The sequence below is a fragment of the Triticum aestivum genome, chromosome 2B (assembly GCF_018294505.1).
Source record: "Triticum aestivum cultivar Chinese Spring chromosome 2B, IWGSC CS RefSeq v2.1, whole genome shotgun sequence".
NCBI lineage: Eukaryota > Viridiplantae > Streptophyta > Magnoliopsida > Poales > Poaceae > Triticum > Triticum aestivum.
Window position 1 is genome coordinate 118,337,024 of NC_057798.1, and position 21,500 is coordinate 118,358,523.

The window sequence follows — 21,500 nt, forward strand, 5'->3', positions numbered from 1 at the left end:
AGGATTAGCTACCCGTTCCCACCTTCTAATGAGAGTACCTCTTCAACTCATACATTATTTAATTTCCCTTCATGCTTACCGAAGGATGAATGTTATGATAATTTCTATGATCCCATTGATTTGTTTGAAATATCCCGTTTTGATGAACTTGATGCTTGCTATGCTTGTGGCCATGATGCCAATATGAATTATGTTTATGGAGATGAACTTACTATAGTTCCTTATGCCAAATCATTGTTAATTAAAATTGGCTTTGATATGACTTCGGATCCGGGTGGATCCATTACTTGAGCACTTTATGCCTAGCTTAATGGCTTTAAAGAAAGCGCTGCCAAGGAAACAATCCGGAAGTTTTAGAGAGTAATTTATTTCTGTTGAGTGCTTTTATAAAGTTTAAAAACAAAAAAAAAATAGAGGGGAACTTAAAAATTCACAAAAAGAAAAGTGAAAGTGAGAAAGACAAACACCATTGAAGTGGGGGACGTCCTTGAACTTTGTTCATGCCCATGGAAACTTTGTGAATCTCGATTACGGAAACTTTTAAACAAAAATAATTATGCCCTTGTTCAAATCCTTTGTATTGTATAATTATTGTGCCAAGATTTTCCTTTAGGATGATTAGATTGCTTGCTGGTATGTGCAGGGCAGGAACAGAAACTTTGGCTGTATCGCGCGAATTTTCATTTTTTTTACTGAAACGTCATCTGAAACTTTTTGCCAATATTGCTATACAAATTGTTTATTTTGTCCTAATTTTTTAGAATGTTTGGACTTATATAAGTATGTTAGATGTTCAGATTGCTACAGACTGTCCTGTTTAAGACAGATTCTGTTTTTGATGCATTATTTTGCTTGTTTTGATGAAACTACCGATTTTCATCGGTGGTATAAGCCATGGAAAAGTTATATTATAGTAGCTACAATGAAAAAGCAAAATATGAATTGGTTTTCAACAATACTTAGAATAGTCTTTTGCTTTATTATACTAACGGATCTTACCGAGTCTTTTTGTTGAGTTTTGTGTGGATGAAGTGATCAAAGATTGAGGAGGTCTCGATGTGAGAAGAAGGAGGAGAGGCAAGAGTTCAACCTTGGGGATGCCCAAGGCACCCCAAGGAAATATCCAAGGAGACTCAAGGATCTAAGCTTCGGGAAGCCCCGGAAGGCATCCCATCTTTCTTCAACAAGTATCAGTATGTTTTCGTCTTTTTTTCGTTCACGTGATATGTGTAAATCTTGGAGCGTCTTTTGTGTTTATTTTTCCCTTTTGTTTTATGCACCATGCTGGTATGAGATATTCCATGGTTGATTTATAGAATGCTCATTGCACTTCACGTATATCTTTTGAGTATGGCTTTATAGAATGCTTCATGTGCTTCACTTATATCATTTGAAGTTTGGATTGCTTGTTTCTCTTCACATAGAAAACCGTTATTTGGATAATGCTCTTTTGCTTCACTTATACTTATTAGAGCATGGTATTTTATAGAAATAATTAAACTCTCATGCTTCACTTATATCTATTTAGAGAGTCAACAGGAATTGGTCAATTGCATGGTTAGTCATAAAATCCTACATAAAACTTGTGGATCATTGAATATGATATGTTTGATTCCTAGCAATAGTTTTGCGATATAGAGATGGAATATGTGGAAGGTAGTAGTAAACGGTTGTGGATAGTAAAAATATTGGTGTTAAGGTTTGTGATTCCTGAAGCATGCACGTATAGTCTCTCGTTATGCTATGAAGTTGGAGCATGATTTATTATTGATTGTCTTCCTTATGAGTGGCGGTCGGGGATGAGCGATGGTATTTTTTTACCAATCTATCCCCCTAGGGGCATGCATATTAGTACTTCGCTTTGAGAGCTAATAAACTTTTGCAATAAGTATACGAGTTCTTTATGACTAATGTGAGTCCATGGATTATACGCACTCTCACCTTTCCGCAATTTTCTAGCCTCTGCGGTACCGTTCATTGCCCTTTCTCACCTCGAGAGTAGGTGCAAACTTCGCCGGTGCATCCAGACCCCGTGATATGATACGCTCTATCACACATAAGCCTTATTATATCTTCCTCAAAACAGCCACTATACCTACCTATTATGGGCCTTCCATAGCCATTTCGAGATATATTGCCATGCAACTTCCACCGCTTCCGTTTTTTGGTGACTTGAGCATTCATTTTCATATTGCTTTGCATGATCATATAGCTGACAGAGTATTTGTGGCTCAGCCACCGTTCATCATTTTTATGCATGTTACGCTGGATCATTGCACATCCTGGTATTGCCGGAGGCATTCATATAGTTATATTTTGTTATAGGTATCGAGTTGTAATATTGAGTTCTAAGTAAATAGAAGTGTGATAATCATCATTTTTCATTATTAGAGCATTGCCCCAGTGAGGAAAGGATGATGGAGACTATGATTCCCCCACAAGTTGGGATGAGACTCCGGACAATGAGAGAAAAAAAGGAAAAAATATAAAAGAGAAAAAGAAAAGAGAAAAAAGAAAAAGAAAAAAGGAAATAAAGAGAGAAGGGGCATGTGTTGGGGATATACATAACAGGTAGGCCCACGAAGGGTCGAAATATCATGAAGCATGGGGTCCACACAACATGTGGGTCCAGGTAAATTTCATACAGACATACTATCCACTCGGACAAGCAACATACTATCCACTCGGATGACAGTTCACCACTCGACCGTACGACTCACTCGGATATACGAAGACCAGCAGGCAGCAAAGCAGTCGGCATCATTCTAATAGTGAGGGCTTGGTAGTGGGCTGGCATTATGGCATTCATGCCCCACTTTGTAACATAGGAGGTGAGGGTGTGGCGCACTCTATATAAGCCACCCCCCACCACTAGACGAGGGGGTCTCTTTTCTTCCACCTCTCTCTCTTTTCACCATTAGTCTCAGGACTTAGCTCAGGCATGGGGATCCGTTCCTCTCGCTCACACACACATTGTAATCTCCTGATATATACTCAAATAAAACAAAGCTTCTCCGGAGCACGAGACGTAGAGTTGTTATCTCCACCGTGAGAGGCCCGAACTCGTTAAAACCACCGTGTCACCCATATGCATCTCGATAGATCATGCTCCGTTATCCTACCCCTCTTTTACTGTCGGAATCATTACCACGACAGTTGGCGTCCACCGTGGGGCAAGGCATCTATCGAGCCATGATGCAGATGGTTTTTTCTTCAATCGCCGGCAACAGACTAATTTCTGCGGGCAACCCAAGCTTTCTTGGGATGATCTCCCGAGATAAAACAATCACTCTACCAATTTTGACTATTGGAGTCCCGGCCATCACCCAAAATACTCCTCATCATACAAAAGGATCAGGGAGTTGCTCATCTCAACTTATCCTATTTACAGTCAAACATTATAATGATCTAACAATGATTTATTCTTCTTATGTATGCACACGAGCTTATACAAAAGGACGCCTCCTTTTGTTTCGATTGGTGGCTCGGCTCCCGGACGATGAAGCGTCGTCCGCCCATCATCATCTCGCGAACTCATCTGCGACGCCGTCATCGAGTGCCCACACACACACAGCCGCTAACGCTCGGCCTGGTACCCCGACCGGCTGAGTACGACGACCGGCGATCGACCCAGTTCCTGGGGCGACAAGACGCGGCTGCCGGAAATCCGCCAAGTTCCGTGGGTGTCGAAGCGCGACTCCGATCGGCGAACGGCTCCGGCTCCCCGAGCAGTGAAGTACGATCACCAGCGCTCGCGTCAGCCTCGCCCTTGGCTGCGCCGACCCGCGACTCCCGTGCCTGGACTACGGCCAGTTGCGCATCCTCCTCGTCGCCTCCTCTCGGCCGCCGTCCGATTCTGGCCAGACCGGCGGTTTCTGCCGCAGCGGGGCTCTCCCTCGGGCTGCCTCTACAGCTCCCCTCATTAGAACTTGCATCGCTTGCAGAATCTTCTTTAATTCATGCTTAATTAGCACTAATACCTCCTGCATGCAGGTCCTGGACGTGGGGCAACCCCTTCAATGCGTTGGACGTGGACAATCACACCTAAATACCAGGCTTTATTGCTCCACGACTAACCGACCGAGCTCTGCACCAAATCAACCTCCTCGAGGGATAACTGCATGCAAGAAAAAAGGAAACAGAAGGAATGGCTCCCACCAGTACACCGCTCCGCTGGCCCCGCTTCGTCAAGGTATAATCGCCTCATTAAGCGGCTCATCTGGTGAGTATTTCCAGCACCAGTTACCTAATTACTGCAGCCAAAACTTCCACGGTTTCTACGCCAGTTAATTGTGCATGCATGCACAACCATCCCTGGTCTTTAATCCTTGCAAAATAGCATCCGTACATGAATATTTAGTCCAGCAAAAAATATCCGTGGGTGTACGTGTACTTGCTAACTTGCAGGCACTGAGACGAACAATGTCGCCCGACCGACTCATCATTTATTGCACTCGGCTGATGGCGTGGCGACCGGATTTCTACTCAGCTGTCGTTCACTCGGCCGATTGACCTTTTCACTCGGCCGGCTAACAAACTGGTCCACTCGGCCAGCCCATCCGGAGATGATTTATACACTCTGCACAATTAATGTGTAAGTTATTCGGATGGTTGGCTTCAACATGCAACCGCCGGCGCCGTCCACCAGTCGTCGTCTCGGGCTTGGTCTGCAATGTTACTCTGCGGGACGCGTCTACATCACTCGAACGTCCCGCGCATTATCACTCCGCGGGACATGTCTACATCACTTGGACGCTTCGCGCGTCGCCACTCCGCGGCACGTCTCTACATCATCTGGTCACTCCGCGCGTCGCCCCTCGACGGAACGCGTCAACATCACTCGGACGCCCCGTGTGTTGCCACTCCGCAAACGCGTCTACTTCACTCGGACGCCCCACACATCGTCACTCCGCGGCATGCACATCTACTTCACCCGGACGCCCCGCGCATCATCACTCCACGGCACGCGTCTACTTCAGCCGGACGCCCCGCACATCGTCACTCTGCGGCACGCTTTTACATCACCCGGATGCCCCGCGCGTTGCCACTCCGCGGGACGCATCTACTCATCTCGGCCGCCCCGCGCGTCGCGAATCGGTTGGTCACCTCATAACCACTCGGCCGCCCCGCACGTCGCCAATCGGTTGGTCACCTCATAACCACTTGGCCGCCCCGCGCGTCCCCAATTAGTTGGTCACCTCATCACCACTCGGCCGCCCCGCGCATCGCCATCGGTTGGTCACCTCATGACCACTCGGTTGCCCCGCGCGTCGCCAATCGGTTGGTCACCTCATCACCACTCGGCCGCCCCGTGCGTCGCCACTCGGTTGGTCACCTCATCACCACTCGGCCGCCCCGCGTGTCGCCATCGGTTGTTCACCTCATAACCACTCGGCCGCCCCGCGTGTTGCCAATTGGTTGGTCACCTCATAACCACTCGGCCGCCCCGCGCGTCGCCAATCGGTTGGTCACCTCATCACCACTCGGTCGCCCCGCGCGTCGCCACTCGGTTGGTCACCTCATAACCACTCGGCCGCCCCGCACGTCGCCAATCGGTTGGTCACCTCATAACCACTCGGCCGCCCCGCGCGTCGCCAATCGGTTGGTCACCTCACCACCACTCGGCCGTCCCGCGCGTCGCCACTCGGTTGGTCACCTCATCACCACTCGACCGCCCCGCGCGTCGCCATCGGTTGGTCACCTCATAACCACTCGGCCGCCCCGCACGTCGCCAATCGGTTGGTCACCTCATCACCACTCGGCCGCTCCGCGCATCGCCACATGGTTGGTCACCTCATCACCACTCGGCTGCCCCGCGCATCTTCACTCGATGAGACACATCTACATCAGACGGCCACCCCGCACATCGCCGCTCAGTCGGTCGCCTCATCACCACTCGGCCACTCGCGCGCCTTCAGACAGCTAAGTCATTTTACATTCTGTTATTTCCGAGTTTCCGAGTATCCTGTTATTCACACATCACATTCACTCGGAGGCCACGCTCGGCTGCTAATTTTCACCTGAGTCCAACTTTCATTTTTTTCGCATACATCATTCACGAACACCATGTGTCCTTCATTCCGGGTTTGCATCGGTCCTCCGGGGCTGCAGCTCAGTCAAAACACTACACTTCCATTTTATTTGAGCCAGCACTTCGACAAGTTCGAACTGATCCTTCGCTCTTTCAGACTCTTGCTGGTTAACCAGCAAGCCCCTTGCACTCCCAGTGGGTGTCTATGGGTATTATTCACACAATTTATTTCAGCACACATCAAATTTCCTCGAGAAATTATTTCATTGGCTTGTGCCATTTTTTACACAAGTTACGCGATCACTCGACGGCCCTATGCGTCAACTTCATCGCTGCTTGGACTCGGTCACCATACCGGTCCCAGCGCACCACAACACCGACCTTGTCGCTCTGTTAACTTCAAACACATCCGGCCAACCCCTCTGTGGAATCCTCTTCATCGTATCAATGATATAGACCTCATCAGGCATGAGACAGATAAGTCTGTTTTATAATTAAACTTCACACTTCACTCTTTTGCGAGTTTGCCTCTTTCGAGCATCACTCGGAAGCTCCTCTTCATCTTTTCCCGAGTCCGACTCGATGAATTGCAAATTATCCATTCAAAACCATATTTCTCGTATTTCGACATGTCCGTTGTCGAAGTCTGTAGTACGCTCGGGGGCTACGCCGCTCTCGGGGGCTGCATCTCATTTGGAGTGACACTCCTGAGTGGTCGACTACTTCATCACCTAGCAGATCCTTCACTTTAACAAATGCATTCGATCCGCCACTTTGACAAGTTTAGTAATCACCCAGACGCTCTGCACGCCATCTTCATTCCTACTCAGAATCAGTTGGCACACCGGTCTTCTCGCGTCGCAACCACGTTACACTGACCTCGTCACTACATAAGCTTCGAAAGCATTCGACTAAGTCCTCCGAGGACCATTTTCGCCGTTCGATGGCACACGACTTTGCCTTAGCCGCCCCGCGCGCCGCCACTCGGTTGTGCACGTCTTCACCACTCGGCTGCCCCGCGCATCTTCACTTGGCTAGATATGTAGTCCTACATTCGACCACTTCACACGTTATCACCATTCGACCGCTCTGCGCGTCGCCACTCGGTTGCGTGCGTCTTCACCACTCGACCGCCCCGCGCGTCATCACTCAGTTGTACGCAACATCGCCCCTCTGCCGCCTCGCGCGTCACCATCAGTTGGACATGTCTTTACCTTTACACCCCCAGCACGGGAACGACTAAGTTACTCATATGGTCAAACCTCACATCACACTCTGTAGCAAGCTTACCTCCTTCGAGCATCACTCGGGGGCTACGCACGATAGTTGGCCATGTCACCCTCACGGGTTACGCCCATTTGGTCAACCTATTGATCACATCAGGAATATTCTTCTGACCATACATGCTCGGTTCGCCGAAGATCTATAAGTGAAGCATGTCCACCCGGACAAATACCCCTTTCGTGCAAAAGGGTGAAAACGAAGCTCTTCTATGGATACAATATACTCTTGCAAATACCCCTTTCACGCAAAATCTAGCGGTCAATATAAGAAGTACTACTAGAACGATTACTCCCTGGAGTGTCGAGCTTTTTTCTACAGTCAGCAGTTTCAAGGCCGAATTCATTCATCTTGCTGAGTGCACCAAGATCACTTGATTGATCCAGTTCCAGATTGAATTTGTTTACAGTGCCAAGTGCACGAAGATCAGCCCCACTGACTTAGCTCCAAGCTGAGCTTATTTACCATGCCAAGTGCTTGAAGATCCATCCGATTGACTCAATTTCAAACAAAGATATTTACCGTGCCGACTGCATGGAGGTTCACCGGGAAACTTAAACCCTCTGTCAGACTCATCTAGTCCAATAGAGGCTTGGGGACTACACCCAGTGGGTGCACTCAGCGTGCCCCCACTGGAAGAGAACTCAGAAAGAAACATTTTGCTCGATGCAAAACCAGCTCCAGAATTACTCGACCTCCGAGTTAGAGAAGAACAAGTTCGATCAGTATCAGCTAAGAAGATTTTTTAGTTCTCTCAGACCGCCTCCGACTGCCCGCAGTCGACGGCGGTCTCGGGGACTACACCTAGCAGGTGCACTCAGCATGCCCCCACTGGAGTAATCTCCACTCGGTACGGACTCGGTACGGCCTGACCAGTCTGAGTGATGAACAACAACAAAAAAGACAGGCTCTAAGACTCCCGCCAACTGCCCGCAGTCGACGGCAGTCTCAGGGACTACACCTACTGGGTGCACTCAGCGTGCCCCCACTGGAATGGTATCCACTCGGAACGGTCCGCCTGGTCCGAGTGACGACCAAACAACAAAAAAGGACACGTTCCAGGCATGAAGAAATTCCGAGTAGTCAGTTACTCGATGCAGGACCAACTCCAAACTCAGCGTGCCCCCACTGGAATGGTATCCACTCGGAACGGTCCGCCCGGTCCGAGTGACGGCCAAACAACAAAAAAAGACACGTTCCAGGCGTGAAGAAATTCCGAGTAATCAGTCCAGCTCCAAATCACTCCAAAAAAATATAATTCTATAAGGTGAGTTTAACGCTCCTCCGTGGACCTGTTTTGAGCCTTCTTCTAGGACTCAAAGCGTGAAACTCACAAGTGTGGATCAAAAACCGACTCGTATTGATGTTCCTCCGGGATAAGAATGGCATCTCTCTAAGAGAGCAGTCCATGTGTCAATCCTGTTGCACAGATTTAATGACACACCCATACTCAGATCATGAGTTAACCTCTTCCGAGAGATGAACGAATGTCACCAAGTTGCTCCTCACAGGCACTTACCCCGATCAGTCGGGAAGCATGGTGCCGGAATCCATTGAGATTTTGTTCAAACCTTGGTTGTCTGAAAGCACAACGACATGTACCGAGTATTTCTGTAATCACTCGGACCAAACTGTGTCTTGCACAAACTCATTTCGCAAAATCGCAATTGATTCGGGGGCTAATGTTGGGGATATACATAACAGGTAGGCCCACGAAGGGTCGAAATATCATGAAGCATGGGGTCCACACAACATGTGGGTCCAGGTAAATTTCATACAGACATACTATCCACTCGGACAAGCAACATACTATCCACTCGGATGACAGTTCACCACTCAACCGTACGACTCACTCGGATATACGAAGACCAGCAGGCAGCAAAGCAGTCAGCATCATTCTAATAGTGAGGGCTTGATAGTGGGCTGGCATTATGGCATTCATGCCCCACTTTGTAACATAGGAGGTGAGGGGGTGGCGCACTCTATATAAGCCACCCCCCTCCACTATACGAGGGGGTCTCTTTTCTTCCACCTCTCTCTCTTTTCACCATTAGTCTCGGGACTTAGCTTGGGCATGGGGATCCGTTCCTCTCGCTCACACACACATTGTAATCTCCGGATATATACTCAGATAAAACAAAGCTTCTCCGGAGCACGAGACGTAGGGTTGTTATCTCCACCTGAGAGGCCCGAACTCGCTAAAACCACCGTGTCACCCATATGCATCTCGATAGATCATGCTCCGTTATCCTACCCCTCTCTTCCTGTCAGAATCATTACCATGACAGCATGCTAGTTCCACACTTGTGCTTCAAAGTAGCACCATGTTTACTTTTTCATATCGAGAGTCTCCTATGTTGTCACTTTCATATACTGGTGAGAATTTTTCATTATAGGATTATATGCACACCCACTTGGTTTTCATATTGAGCTTTCATACACTTATAGCTCTTAGTGCATTCGTTGCATGGCAATGCCTACTCCTCGCATTGATATCAATTGATGGGCATCTCCATAGCCCGTTGGTTAGCCGCATCGGTGTGAGACTTTCTTACTTTTTTGTCTTCTCTATATTTACCCCTATCATCATACTCTATTCCATCCATAGTGTTATATCCATGGCTTGCACTCATGTATTGCATGAGGGTTGAAAAAGCTGAAGTGCGTTAAAAGTATGAACCAATTGCTCGGCTCGTCATCGAGGTTGTGCGTGATAAATAATTTGTGTTAAGAAGACAGAGCATGACAAGACTATATGATTTTGTAGGGATAATTTTCTTTAGCATTGATATTTTGAAAGACATGATTGTTTGTTGGGATGCCTGAGTATTGATGTCTTTATGTCAAATTATAGACTACTTTGAATCACTCGTGTCTTAATATTCATGCCATGATTAGATATATGATCAAGTTTATGCTAGGTAGCATTCCACATCAAAAATTATCTTTTTTATGATTTACCTACTCGAGGACGAGCAGGAATTAAGCTTGGGGATGCTGATGCGTCTCCATCGTATCTATAATTTTTGATTGTTTGATGCCAATATTATACAACTTTTATACACTTTGGCAACATTTTATATGATTTATTTGGACTAACATATTGATCCAGTGCCTAGTGCCAGTTCATGTTTGTTGCATGGCTTTTGTTTCGTAGAAAATCCATATCAAACAAAGTCCAAACGCGATAAAAATTTACGGAGAATTATTTTGGAATATATGTAATTTTTGGGACTAGGAATCAATGCAAATGGGGGCCCATAGTGACACCAACCCACCAGGGCGCACCGGGCACCCCCTGGCGCGCCCAGGTGTCTTATGCCCTCATCGTAAGTCGGTTGGGGCCCTTCTTCGGGCGCAAGAAAGATAATTTATGAAAAAAAATCGTGTAAAAATTTCAGCGCAATCGGAATTATGGATCTCCAGGAATTTAAGAAACGGTGAAGGGCCAGATCTGGGGAACACGAAAAAGAAGATAACATAGGGACAGATCCAATCTCGGAGGGGCTCTCGCCCCTCCGCCGCCATGGAGGCCATGTACCAGAGGGGGAACCCTCCTCCCATCTAGGGGTAGGACAAGGAAGGAGAAGGAGGGAGGCTCTCTCCCCCTCTCTCCCGGTGGCACGCCGGAGTGCCGCCGGGACAAGGATCGTGACGGCGATCTACATCAACAATCTTGCTACCATCAACACCAACTCTCTCCCCCTCTATGCAGCAGTGTAACACCCCTTCTCCCCGCTGTAATCTCTACTTAAACATGGTGCTCAAGTCCATATATTATTTCCCAATGATATTTGGCTCCTATGATGTTTGAGTAGATCCGTTTTGTCCTATGGGTTAATCGTGATCTTGGTTGGTATGATTGTATATTTTATTTATGGTGTTGTCCTACGGTGCCCTCCATCTTGCGCAAACGTGAGGGGTCCCCGTTGTAGGGTGTTTCAATACATTCATGATTTTCCTATGGTGAGTTGCGAGAGTGAGAGAAGCTTAAACACGAGTAGGTGGGTTGTTGCATATGGGATAAAGAGGACTTGATACTTAATGTTATGGTTGGGTTTCACATCCTTAATGATATTTAGTAGTTGTGGATGCTTGCTAGGGGTTTAATCATAAGTGCATATGATCCAAGTAGAGAAAGTATGTTAGCTCATGCCTCTCCCTCATATAGAATTGCAAGAATGATTACCGGTACTTGTTATCGATTGCCTAGGGACAAATGATTGTCTTGTTGACAAAAGCTATCCACTTTTATTACCTTGCAATTTATTCATAGTTTTATTATTGCAAAGTACTCTTAGTTTTATTCTTACAAAATAGTTTCATACTTGTTTTTAGGTAAAGCAAACGTCAAATGTGTGTAGAGTTGTATCGGTGGTCGATAGAACTTGAGGGAATATTTGTTCTACCTTTAGCTCCTCGTTGGGTTCGACACTCCTATTTATCAAAGAAGGCTACAAACTATCCTCTATACTTGTGGGTTATCAAGATCTTTCTGGCATCGTTACCGGGGAGCAATAGTGTGGGGTGAATATTCTTGTGTGTGCTTGTTTGCTTTACCACTAAGTAGTTTTATTTCATGTTCTAAGTTGTTCTCTATCTTTAGTTATGGATATGGAACACGAAAGAACAAAACAATTAGTGGTACTTGCTAATCATGGAGGTGAGGAACCTCCTAAAACCCTCGATGCTCGTTATGTGAAAAAATACTATGCACTACTTTGATAATCCCGAGAAAACCCCATTCAACTTGATAATGGGAGTAACATTGGATCAACATGAATACTTTAGGGATTAACGCTTTACACAAAAAGGAAAACTATTATGGGATCAAATTGATACGTTGCATTGGTATGCTTGGAATTTATGCCAGAGATATGATTATGCTTGTTGCTTTAATTAGGATGAACGCTCCACATCTTCCCTTTTCATGCAAATTTAATGATAATGAAACCTTGGCTTCGATAGAACTTGAGGGAATATTTGTTCTACCTTTAGCTCCTCGTTGGGTTCGACACTCTTATTTATCGAAGAAGGCGACAAACGATCCCATATACTTGTGGGTTATCAATCTCCAAGAACATTGAGGAAAACATTGTATTGAAGATCAAAGAGAGAGAAGAATCCACCTAGCTACTAGCTATGGACCCGTAGGCTTGTGGTATGCAATAGATTTGATGTAGATGCCCTCCGTGATCGAATCCCCTCTGGCAGGATACCGGAAAAGGCCCCAAGATGGGATATCATGGGAACAGAAGGTTACTGCGGTGGAAAAGTATTTTGGTGGACGCTTATGTTGATATTAGAATATTTGGGGATTTATAGAGCTAAGAGGGAGGTCGGTGGACTCCTGAGGGGCCCACAAGCCAAGGGGCGCCCCCCTAGGGCGCGCCCTAGAGGCTTGTGGAGTCCTCGGGACTCTTCTGACTTGGCCTCCAAGTTCCGTGGATGTCTTCTGGTCTAAGAAAAATCATCGCGAAAGTTGTATTCCGTTTGGACTCCGATTGATATTTCTTTTCTGTAAAACTCAAAAACAAGGAAAACATAAATTGGCACTGGGCTCTAGGTTAATAAGTTAGTCCCAAAAATAATATAAAATAGCATGCTAATGCATATAAAACATCCAAAAGAGATAATATAATAGCATGTAGCAATCAAAAATTATAGATACGTTGGAGACGTATCATCATACATCCCGAGAGAGAGTAGAACTTCCAAAGAAAACATAGAATGGACAAGAAGAAATTTTCAGAATTAATAACCAAGAAAAATAGAAATGTTAAGCAACCTCCCGAGGTATCCATTTATATGTGGTGTGCATTTTCAATATCTGGATCAATAGTACTGAATAAGCCTCTTGCTTCTTTTGCTCTCCCTACTGTAAGGTCCACTGAAAACATGAGAACCACTTGCAGGAGTCATACTTAGAAGCAGTAAATCTTAGTCGCAAAGTTGACATCAATTCAATGTGCAAGAAAGAGTTCAAAAGTTTGAAAGCATAAACATATCGATGAATTTGGAAGAAGACTTCCAAGTAATCTTCTTCCTTTCCTGACAAACACAATGTACATGGGAAGATTTATGCCGATTTGATTGGAACAACATGAACATGGGAACAATAAGAAATATGAGTACCTTATAATTTTCTTTTGATGGTCAGACCCAAGTGGCCTAGTAGCTTCTAAAATCGAATTGATGATTTCACTTGGAGAGCATGCGGAGGTGATTCTTTTCTCTCTTCTATGTTGCTGCCAAAAATTGTAGAGATTAGCATATTGCAATGAGTTGTAGCCTCTAAAAACTTTCCATAATTCCATTTTTCAATTTTCAAGTGAAAACCGACAGAAGCTAATTATAGGGAAGTAAAACAACAAAGCGAGGTACATTGACAATAAGCATATTATAGTGATCAAATGAACAATAGCATGAAGTTTGTGTCGTGTTACTTATATCCCCCTCAATACTCTTACACAACCACACCCTGCTACAGGATATGCTGTTGTGAAAGTATCAACTGTGCAACGATATGGGTAATCATGCTACACATATATCAATCAGTCTAGAGCCCAAGCAAGCACGTTGTAGGCTCATGGTAGAATCATATAATTATGCAAATGACATGGTATGTATATAACATGACACGTAAAGTATTTTCTAGAAATAATGCCATGCACCTTACATCAATTTGCCATAATTCTTAATTAATGATCAGTGCATAATTGTTAGCTTATATGTATTTCATTATGTTTTCCTCTCAGATATATATGGATCATGTTCCAAAACAATTTTCGTCTAAACTGAAAAGATATACCAAATCATAGTTCTCATCCCAAAAATAGTTTACGTCAAAATTAACTCCAATCCATTTACGCTTATTCTAGGGTAATACACTTAACTCCTCATCAACATAACTGTTCATGACGGTAGTCCATAGGTATTGATAGGAATGAATTCAAAAAAGGGGACCACGGTGTAACCTAGAAATTGACACAGTACCACCACAATTTTTAGCACTTGTAGGTTGCGCATAATGGGAGTATGATAAGTAGTATCATGCATGCCAACTAGGCAATTTTGATGAGATGACATAGAACTAAATGAAGAAAGAGAGTGTTGAATATCATATCATGATATTGTATCATATTAAATGATGTGCTACTTTGTGTCATGCATGACAATAAATAAAGTCATCTAGCTATGATACCAACATATGATGCTATGCACTAAGATGTAGTATCATACAATGGTATCATATGCATGATATTAGTATATGATACTCCCCACTACGACCAACTTAGCTCTCCATAGCTCCAAGCACATCCAATGCTTTAATGACTCTGTATATTTGAGGTGCACAAAAAGGGAACAAAAATGAGGTCGTATATTCAATCAGGCGCGAGCACACTTGCTTGTAAATTAGTCTCTTCTAGTTTGATTTTATCAACTATACATTGTATTTGTTGCACTTTCTAATTCTCGAGTTATTTAATTAGCCGAAACACCTTGGTTTACGCATAAGTTATTGCTCTTAGTCAATATTGGTCCACTTGCTCATATAATCCAGGCCACACGTGAGCATTGTGATTCGGGAGTACAAACATATTTCTTCCTCCATTCCAATGAATAAGGCATGCGTGCCTCTCAAAATCCAACTTTGGTCGTAAATTAGATCAATAAAAAAATTGTGACTTAAAAGTTATACTCCACATAATTTTTATCACATACAATACACATTTGGTTGGTCTAATTTATGGTCAAATATGAATTTGGGATACATGCATGCCTTATTCAATGGAATGGAGGGAGCATGTGTTGTATGTCGAAGAATATTCTGCCAAGAGGTATGTCCCACAACCGGCCCGTCGTAAATTCAATCAGGGGAGAGCCTACTTGCTTGTAAATTAATCTATTCTTAATTTGCTTTTCTCAACTGTACATTGTATTTGTTGTACTTTTCATTTTCCGTGGCCACAAAAAAATCTTTTGCGGTCAAATAATAAGGAGATGCAAGCATTCACATTGTACTATGTGGACCTTTCATTGTTATTTTTCTTGAATAAAACGGGTTTCCCCCTGCCCCAGTGTTTATTAAAGTCAAGGTAAACATACCAACATTTCACATCTATTGGCCGCAACCAAAGCAACTGCAATGGACTTACTACAGCTGCATCTCAGCAAACAAGTTTTGCAAGTCTCGGGCTTAAGAGAGGAATACAAAATCACAGCCACAAATGTAATCCTAACTACAGCCTCGAAGAAGATCTGTACCAAGCAATCTCCTCACCGATGATCGAGCTGTCTTAGGCCTTCGAGTAGTAGAGTAGCTGGGCACCTGAGCACAGAATCTTCCACTGACAAACCAGAGAACATACCAAACACAGGATGCATTTCACACTTCGCCATTCTTGCCCCTAAAACGCAAAATCACTGTGCAAATGCCATAAGCCCCACAAGGTGGCAGAAGTAACTAATTTAATAGCATCAAGTCTCTTTTTGTGCTTCAAGATGAAAGACAAGGACTCAAAAGAGCATGACACCGATATGAAGTATTTCGGCAACAACCTGCCAAATATATTGTGCAATAGTGCAATAAAAAAAGGTGTTGAATGGTTTCAAGCTCTGTGTAGAAAACACAGGAGGGTCCTGAAAACACACGACGTTTAGCTAGGTTATCCCTAGCCAAACACTTGTTATGAATAATAAGCCACAGGAAGACATGTATATAAGGGGGCACCTTAATTTTCCAAACACATTTTCGAACTATATAAGAATTCCCACGAAGTTGATCAACCTGTAAAATGACTTGACATAATTTGTACCAGAAGGCTCAAGCATCCAAATAGGGGTATCCTTAGCAGAACCTTTCATTATTTGGAAATAAGAAGGAATATTATTTCATTTATTTGCTAATGTTTTAAAAAAGGTGCACTTTTGAAGTGTCGAAAATGCCAGAGTAAAGGCGGATGAAAACAATGGAGGCGAAGGGGAAGGCAAGGTGGGGAGAAAGATGATGTTTTGTCTTCTATCAGAGAGGGTGGTTAACGAGACATAACAATTGATGTGGTGGAAAGTAGAAGATATAATTAATATTTGTCACAATATGAGTAGTAGAAAAGATGGTATGCTCATTTATTCTGAATTAGAATAACTGTTTGAACGGAATTTTTGTGCATACGATCTTTTTCGTATGACACGCATTCGATGCTTGCATCTCAGCAGTGTATATTATTGATCGACATTCTTGATTTGCACCGTCGGACGAGTGTCGGATGGAACACATCGAACGTGTAGAGCACTCTTGTTTAAGTCAATGTTTTTTTATTTATGACAATGCACGGGGATTTAACTAGTAAACTTAAGTGTTGAGTGATGACGGCTGAGTTGTGTTTGCATTTAAAGCTAGCTTACCGCCAAGTGTGGACATAGTAGTATTGCTGATAGGTTGAAACGAGTTTGAGGTTTTTAAATTTGGTGTACACGGGCGGGAATGGAAATGGAACTATGAACCGTGCACAAGCAGCGCAGGGTGACAATGGTCGAGGAAGCCATGCAATGGTTCGCCTCATCGGTCAAGATCTGCGACAGGGTCGGCACGCCTCGTGGTTTAAGATACTCCCTCCGTTCGAAAAAGACTGTCTCTCAATAGATGTATCTAGCATCAAGTATAGGATAAGCTTTTTCGGATGGAGGGGGTATGTGAAGAGATATGATGCTATATACTGTGCAAATTAAAATACTTCAGGAGGCCCGATTCTTTAAGAGAAAGAATGGACTGGACAAGGAGAGCATCTATGCTCCAGCACAGAATAACACTTTCGAGAAGGTATCCCTGGTCTTCTTGGAGAAGACTTGCTTTAATTTGCCGAGATATTCTCTTCCACAATTTCAAATTTATCTCCATCAGAGCATAAGTCATTAATATTAGTGTTAATATCAGTATCACTAGTGTCACTACGACGAGAGATGAGCTGCGACCCATTTCTTCATTATCGCCAACATCCTTATTCAAAAGCATATCAAGCCTAGCCACCTCAAGTTTTCTCATAATGTCAATATTGCAACCGATCATTTCTAAAGTGCATCCCGAGTAAATACCAAAGGATGTGCGTCAAAGGTGCGGGCGGGTTGGGGTCCTTTTGGTGAACTCGGGTGCAAGGCAGGGCAGCAACGCAAGCATGCAAAAGCAAGAAGGTGAACTTCACGGTCGAATGTGTCGCACGAACTTTTGCTTAGGTCGTATCGTATCCACGGTAGATGGAAAGTATGTGCTGCAAGTTCCTAATCGGTGAGAGAATCTAGATGGGGCGTAGGGAGTGGCAAAGGTGTTTCACCCTCTTATGTTAGTGTAGAAGCCCGGCGTGCCCGTGCCCTTTCTCCGCATGATTGCAAGTTTGCAACTTGCTACTAGTCCCTCCGTCTCTAAATAATTATCATCAAAATGAATAAAAAAAGATATATCTAGAACTAAAATACATCTAGATACATCCTCTTTTATCTATTTTGATGACAAATATTTCTGGACGGAGGGAGTACGTCGCAGCTTATCACAGGGCGTCGCCATCCCTCCCACCAATAAACATCCGCGGACACGTCCACGTCCATAGACAGTAATCGATAACCTTTTTCTTAATACCTTCCCAATCGTCCTTTCATAGGCGGCGGAGTACATAGATCAACATAGCAACAAATGGTCATAGAGCATACCAGCAAACGAACATAGTTCATACAACCAAAACATTTCTGGACATGACTAGATTCATACTAAAAGAACTAGATAAACAGAGACGAAGAGCTGGCGAGTTGAAGTGCCTTGTGCTCCGACTGCTCGATGGCAAGCCGAAGTGCCTTGGCGAGTGACCGGCGGAGGACCGCCGCGAGGAGCTGGTCGTCCAAATCTACCGGCGCGCGCATGCGGGATCGGCGGGAGGACATCACGTCGGCCACCACCGCCCTTCCCTTTCCCCGCCGCCTCTCGCGGCATGCGGCGCGAGCCTCCAGCGTCTGCCTCTGCGTTCGCGCCGGCACCAGCGCATGCACGAGGACTCAACAGTGGCCGGGAACGTGAGCAGGAGCAGGTGTGGAAAGTGGCTGCGGCGGTGGACCGGGAACTGTGAGGGCACAATGGGCCAGCGTCGTTGTCCGCACTGCGTCACCGAGTGATAAGGACAGCGTGGAGCCAGATCTTCCGTTGCCGCCCTTGTCCAGCTGCGACTGGCTCTGCAGATGCGTGCAATGAGCTCCTCGTCGTCGTCCGCCTTCACCTCGCGAGACAGCGACTCTCGGCCGATGAGGTCTTTGCTACCAGACACTGCGCTGCCGGAGCTCGACATTGAATCAGAAGGGAAGGGGGCGAGGAAAGGAGATGGAGAGTGTCGTAGAGACGGAGAGTGTGGTTTGATCCGGGTCTAGGGTTCATCTGGGTGGTATTTGTGGGGTCCGGGTGAGCCGGTTCAACGTGGCGGACACATCAAGGGCTCCGGGCGTGTATGAGCCTCCCCATTTCTCAAATTCGTCTCAGATTTAGGCTGGAATGGATAGGTACCGGTTACTATAAGACCGGTTTAGGGAAGACTGGCTTGGTCACATTTTCTTACCGGGGCACTGACCGGGCGATTCGCTCGGGCAGTTTGGGGAGCCCAGCTGCAGATGCTCTCGTGTCAATGATCAAGAGGGAGCTGCGAGTACGTACTTGGCGGGTCGGCGTCTTGATAAATCTGTCCTCGGCTCCTTCGCCTAGCCAAGTCACAGTATCACACACACACAGGTCACGCACTTCCCTCTTCACAAATCAACTTGAAAGGAGAAGCTCAGAAGATCCACGAGGATGTTCCTAGCGATGCAGGTCGTCCTCAGGTACGATAAGGTGCATTCTGATTTCTGAACAAGAACAAATCGATCTCCGGCTCTGCCCGGCTCGTGTTCTTGGATTACGAATAAGAAGTGAGGCACGATATGATCTCTCATACCCGAATTTCTATGTGTTTGGGTATGTGTGTGCAGGAGAAATACCGTTGCTGGGCCGTCCGCGCTGGCTCGCTTCGTCAGCCACTGTGGCTACTCCACGGCCTCCAATTCCCAAAGGTTGGCCGGGAAGGTGGCCGTGATCACTGGTGCCGCCAGCGGCATCGGCAAGGCGACCGCCGCGGAGTTCGTCAGGAACGGCGCCAAGGTCATCCTCGCCGACATCCAGGACGACCTCGGCCGCGCCGTCGCCGCCCAGCTCGGCCCGGACGCGGCCTACACCCGCTGCGACGTCACGGACGAGGCGCAGATCGCTGCGGCCGTCGACCTTGCGGTGGCGCGCCACGGCCGGCTCGACGTCATGCACAACCACGCCGGCGTCACCGGGCGGATGGTCATAGACTCCGTCGGGTCCCTCGACCTCGCCGACTTCGACCGCACCATGGCCACCAACGCCCGGTCCGCCGTCGCCGGGATCAAGCACGCGGCGCGCGTCATGGTGCCGCGCCGGAGCGGGTGCATCATCTGCACGGCGAGCACCGCGGGGGTGCTGGGCGGCATCATCGCGCCCACATACGGCATCTCCAAGGCCGCCGTCATCGGCGCCGTGCGCGCGTTTGCCGGGGAGCTGGGCCGTCACGGGGTGCGCGTGAACGCCATCTCGCCGCACGGCATAGCCACGCAGTTCGGGCTGCGCGGGCTGGCAGAGCTGTTCCCGGAGGCGAGCGAGGAGGAGCGGAGGCGGATGGTGGAGACGGGCATGAACGAGATGGGCGGCGGGACGGTGCTGGAGGTGGAAGACATCGCCAGGGCCGCCGTGTACCTGGCGTCCGACGAGGCCAAGTATGTCAACGGGCACAACCTCGTCGTCGACGGCGGGTGCACCGTGGGGAAGGGGCACAGCAAGCCAGCACCGTCGCAGTAAAAGAATTCATGGTGCTGAGCTCGAGCGTACGCCATTGTTGTCATGGCTAATTAGGATTTGATTAAGTTGATTAGCGAGTTAATCCCCACCCACCAGTCAAGTGTGCCGGCAGTTAGGCTTTGCCAAACCAAGCAAAGTTTGCTCGCATGCTGTGGCGTAATGGCGTTGCAATAAAGGTTACAACGGAGTTCATTTTTTGTTAAACCCAGTGCAGCACACAAGCTCTTCCATCGCTTTAATCCGGTTGCCCGATGGATGAGTCACCGCAAGCCACCACTATGAGATCGAGTTGAAGTTTACCCAGTGATCAACATTCAAGAATTTTAGGTCAAGCCAATCTCGAACCATCTTCCAAACGCGAATGGAGAGACGGCACCTAGATATAATGTGAGCGAAAGTCTCCGACTCCTTCCTACAAAGTTGACAAAGGCCACAATTTGGCCATCCTCTTCTCTGAAGGCCGTCAGCGGTCCAAACTCTATCTTCCATGATTAACCAAGCGAAGAATTTGCATTTGGGTGGGGGGAGGGGGCAATTGTTTCAAATGACTAGTCTCATGGACGTCATCACCGTACCTTCAAACTGAGCATGATAGGCTGAGGCGGTGGTGTAGTTACCATTCAAGGTGAGCTTTCACGTTAGTGTCGGCGACCTCATCGGTGAGATTGACCTCCCGTAGCATCCTCCAAAGGAAAAAAAAACTATTGCAGTTGAGTTATATTCATACCAGCAGAGGTGTTTGTATTTCTTATCCAAATCTCGCCCGACATGGTGCTCTTGACAATCCCATTAGTGGACTCCAAGATCGCGAAGATGGACGGGCAACATCCTTTAGCTTGCACTCCCCCAAGCTAGAGAGCATGCCAAGATTGAAGAAGAACCCCCTGCCCTCACGTTGAGGTTCTTAAAAAACTAATATATTCATGATTCAGCGACACAATAAAAATAGGATGCATGAAAAATGCAGCAATTCCTACTGCAAATTATAGGGTATGAACTACTAGTACTAAACTTATCTTGGTACACTACATTGCTAAGTTGACATTTGGCTACCTTGACATCTTGCTAAGTCGACATTACTTCTGGGAAACACCGACATGTGCTCGATTGTAGCTTGTAGGATACGTGTGGAGATTATACATCGTTATCTCTTGTATCCTCGTTTGCATCGATGAACCTTTTTACAGATATAACGAAAATTTGAATTTCCTATTAATGTTCTTATACGGAAAGTAATGGCAATGTTGTTTGTTGCATAGCATCTCTGTGTCCCATGTGTTTACTAACATGGATAATAGCTTA

General features: G+C 46.1%; 1 protein-coding gene across 1 annotated transcript; it reads left to right on the plus strand.

The window, feature by feature from the left end:
- The first annotated feature begins 18,957 nt into the window (after nt 1–18,957).
- LOC123040744 (momilactone A synthase) lies at nt 18,958–20,402 on the plus strand. The gene is made up of 2 exons (XM_044463506.1): nt 18,958–19,165; nt 19,313–20,402. Exons 1-2 carry the CDS (start codon nt 19,137–19,139, stop codon nt 20,196–20,198), a joined length of 915 nt encoding a protein of 304 aa, XP_044319441.1. The 5' UTR covers nt 18,958–19,136; the 3' UTR covers nt 20,199–20,402.
- Nucleotides 20,403–21,500: the final 1,098 nt, after the last annotated feature.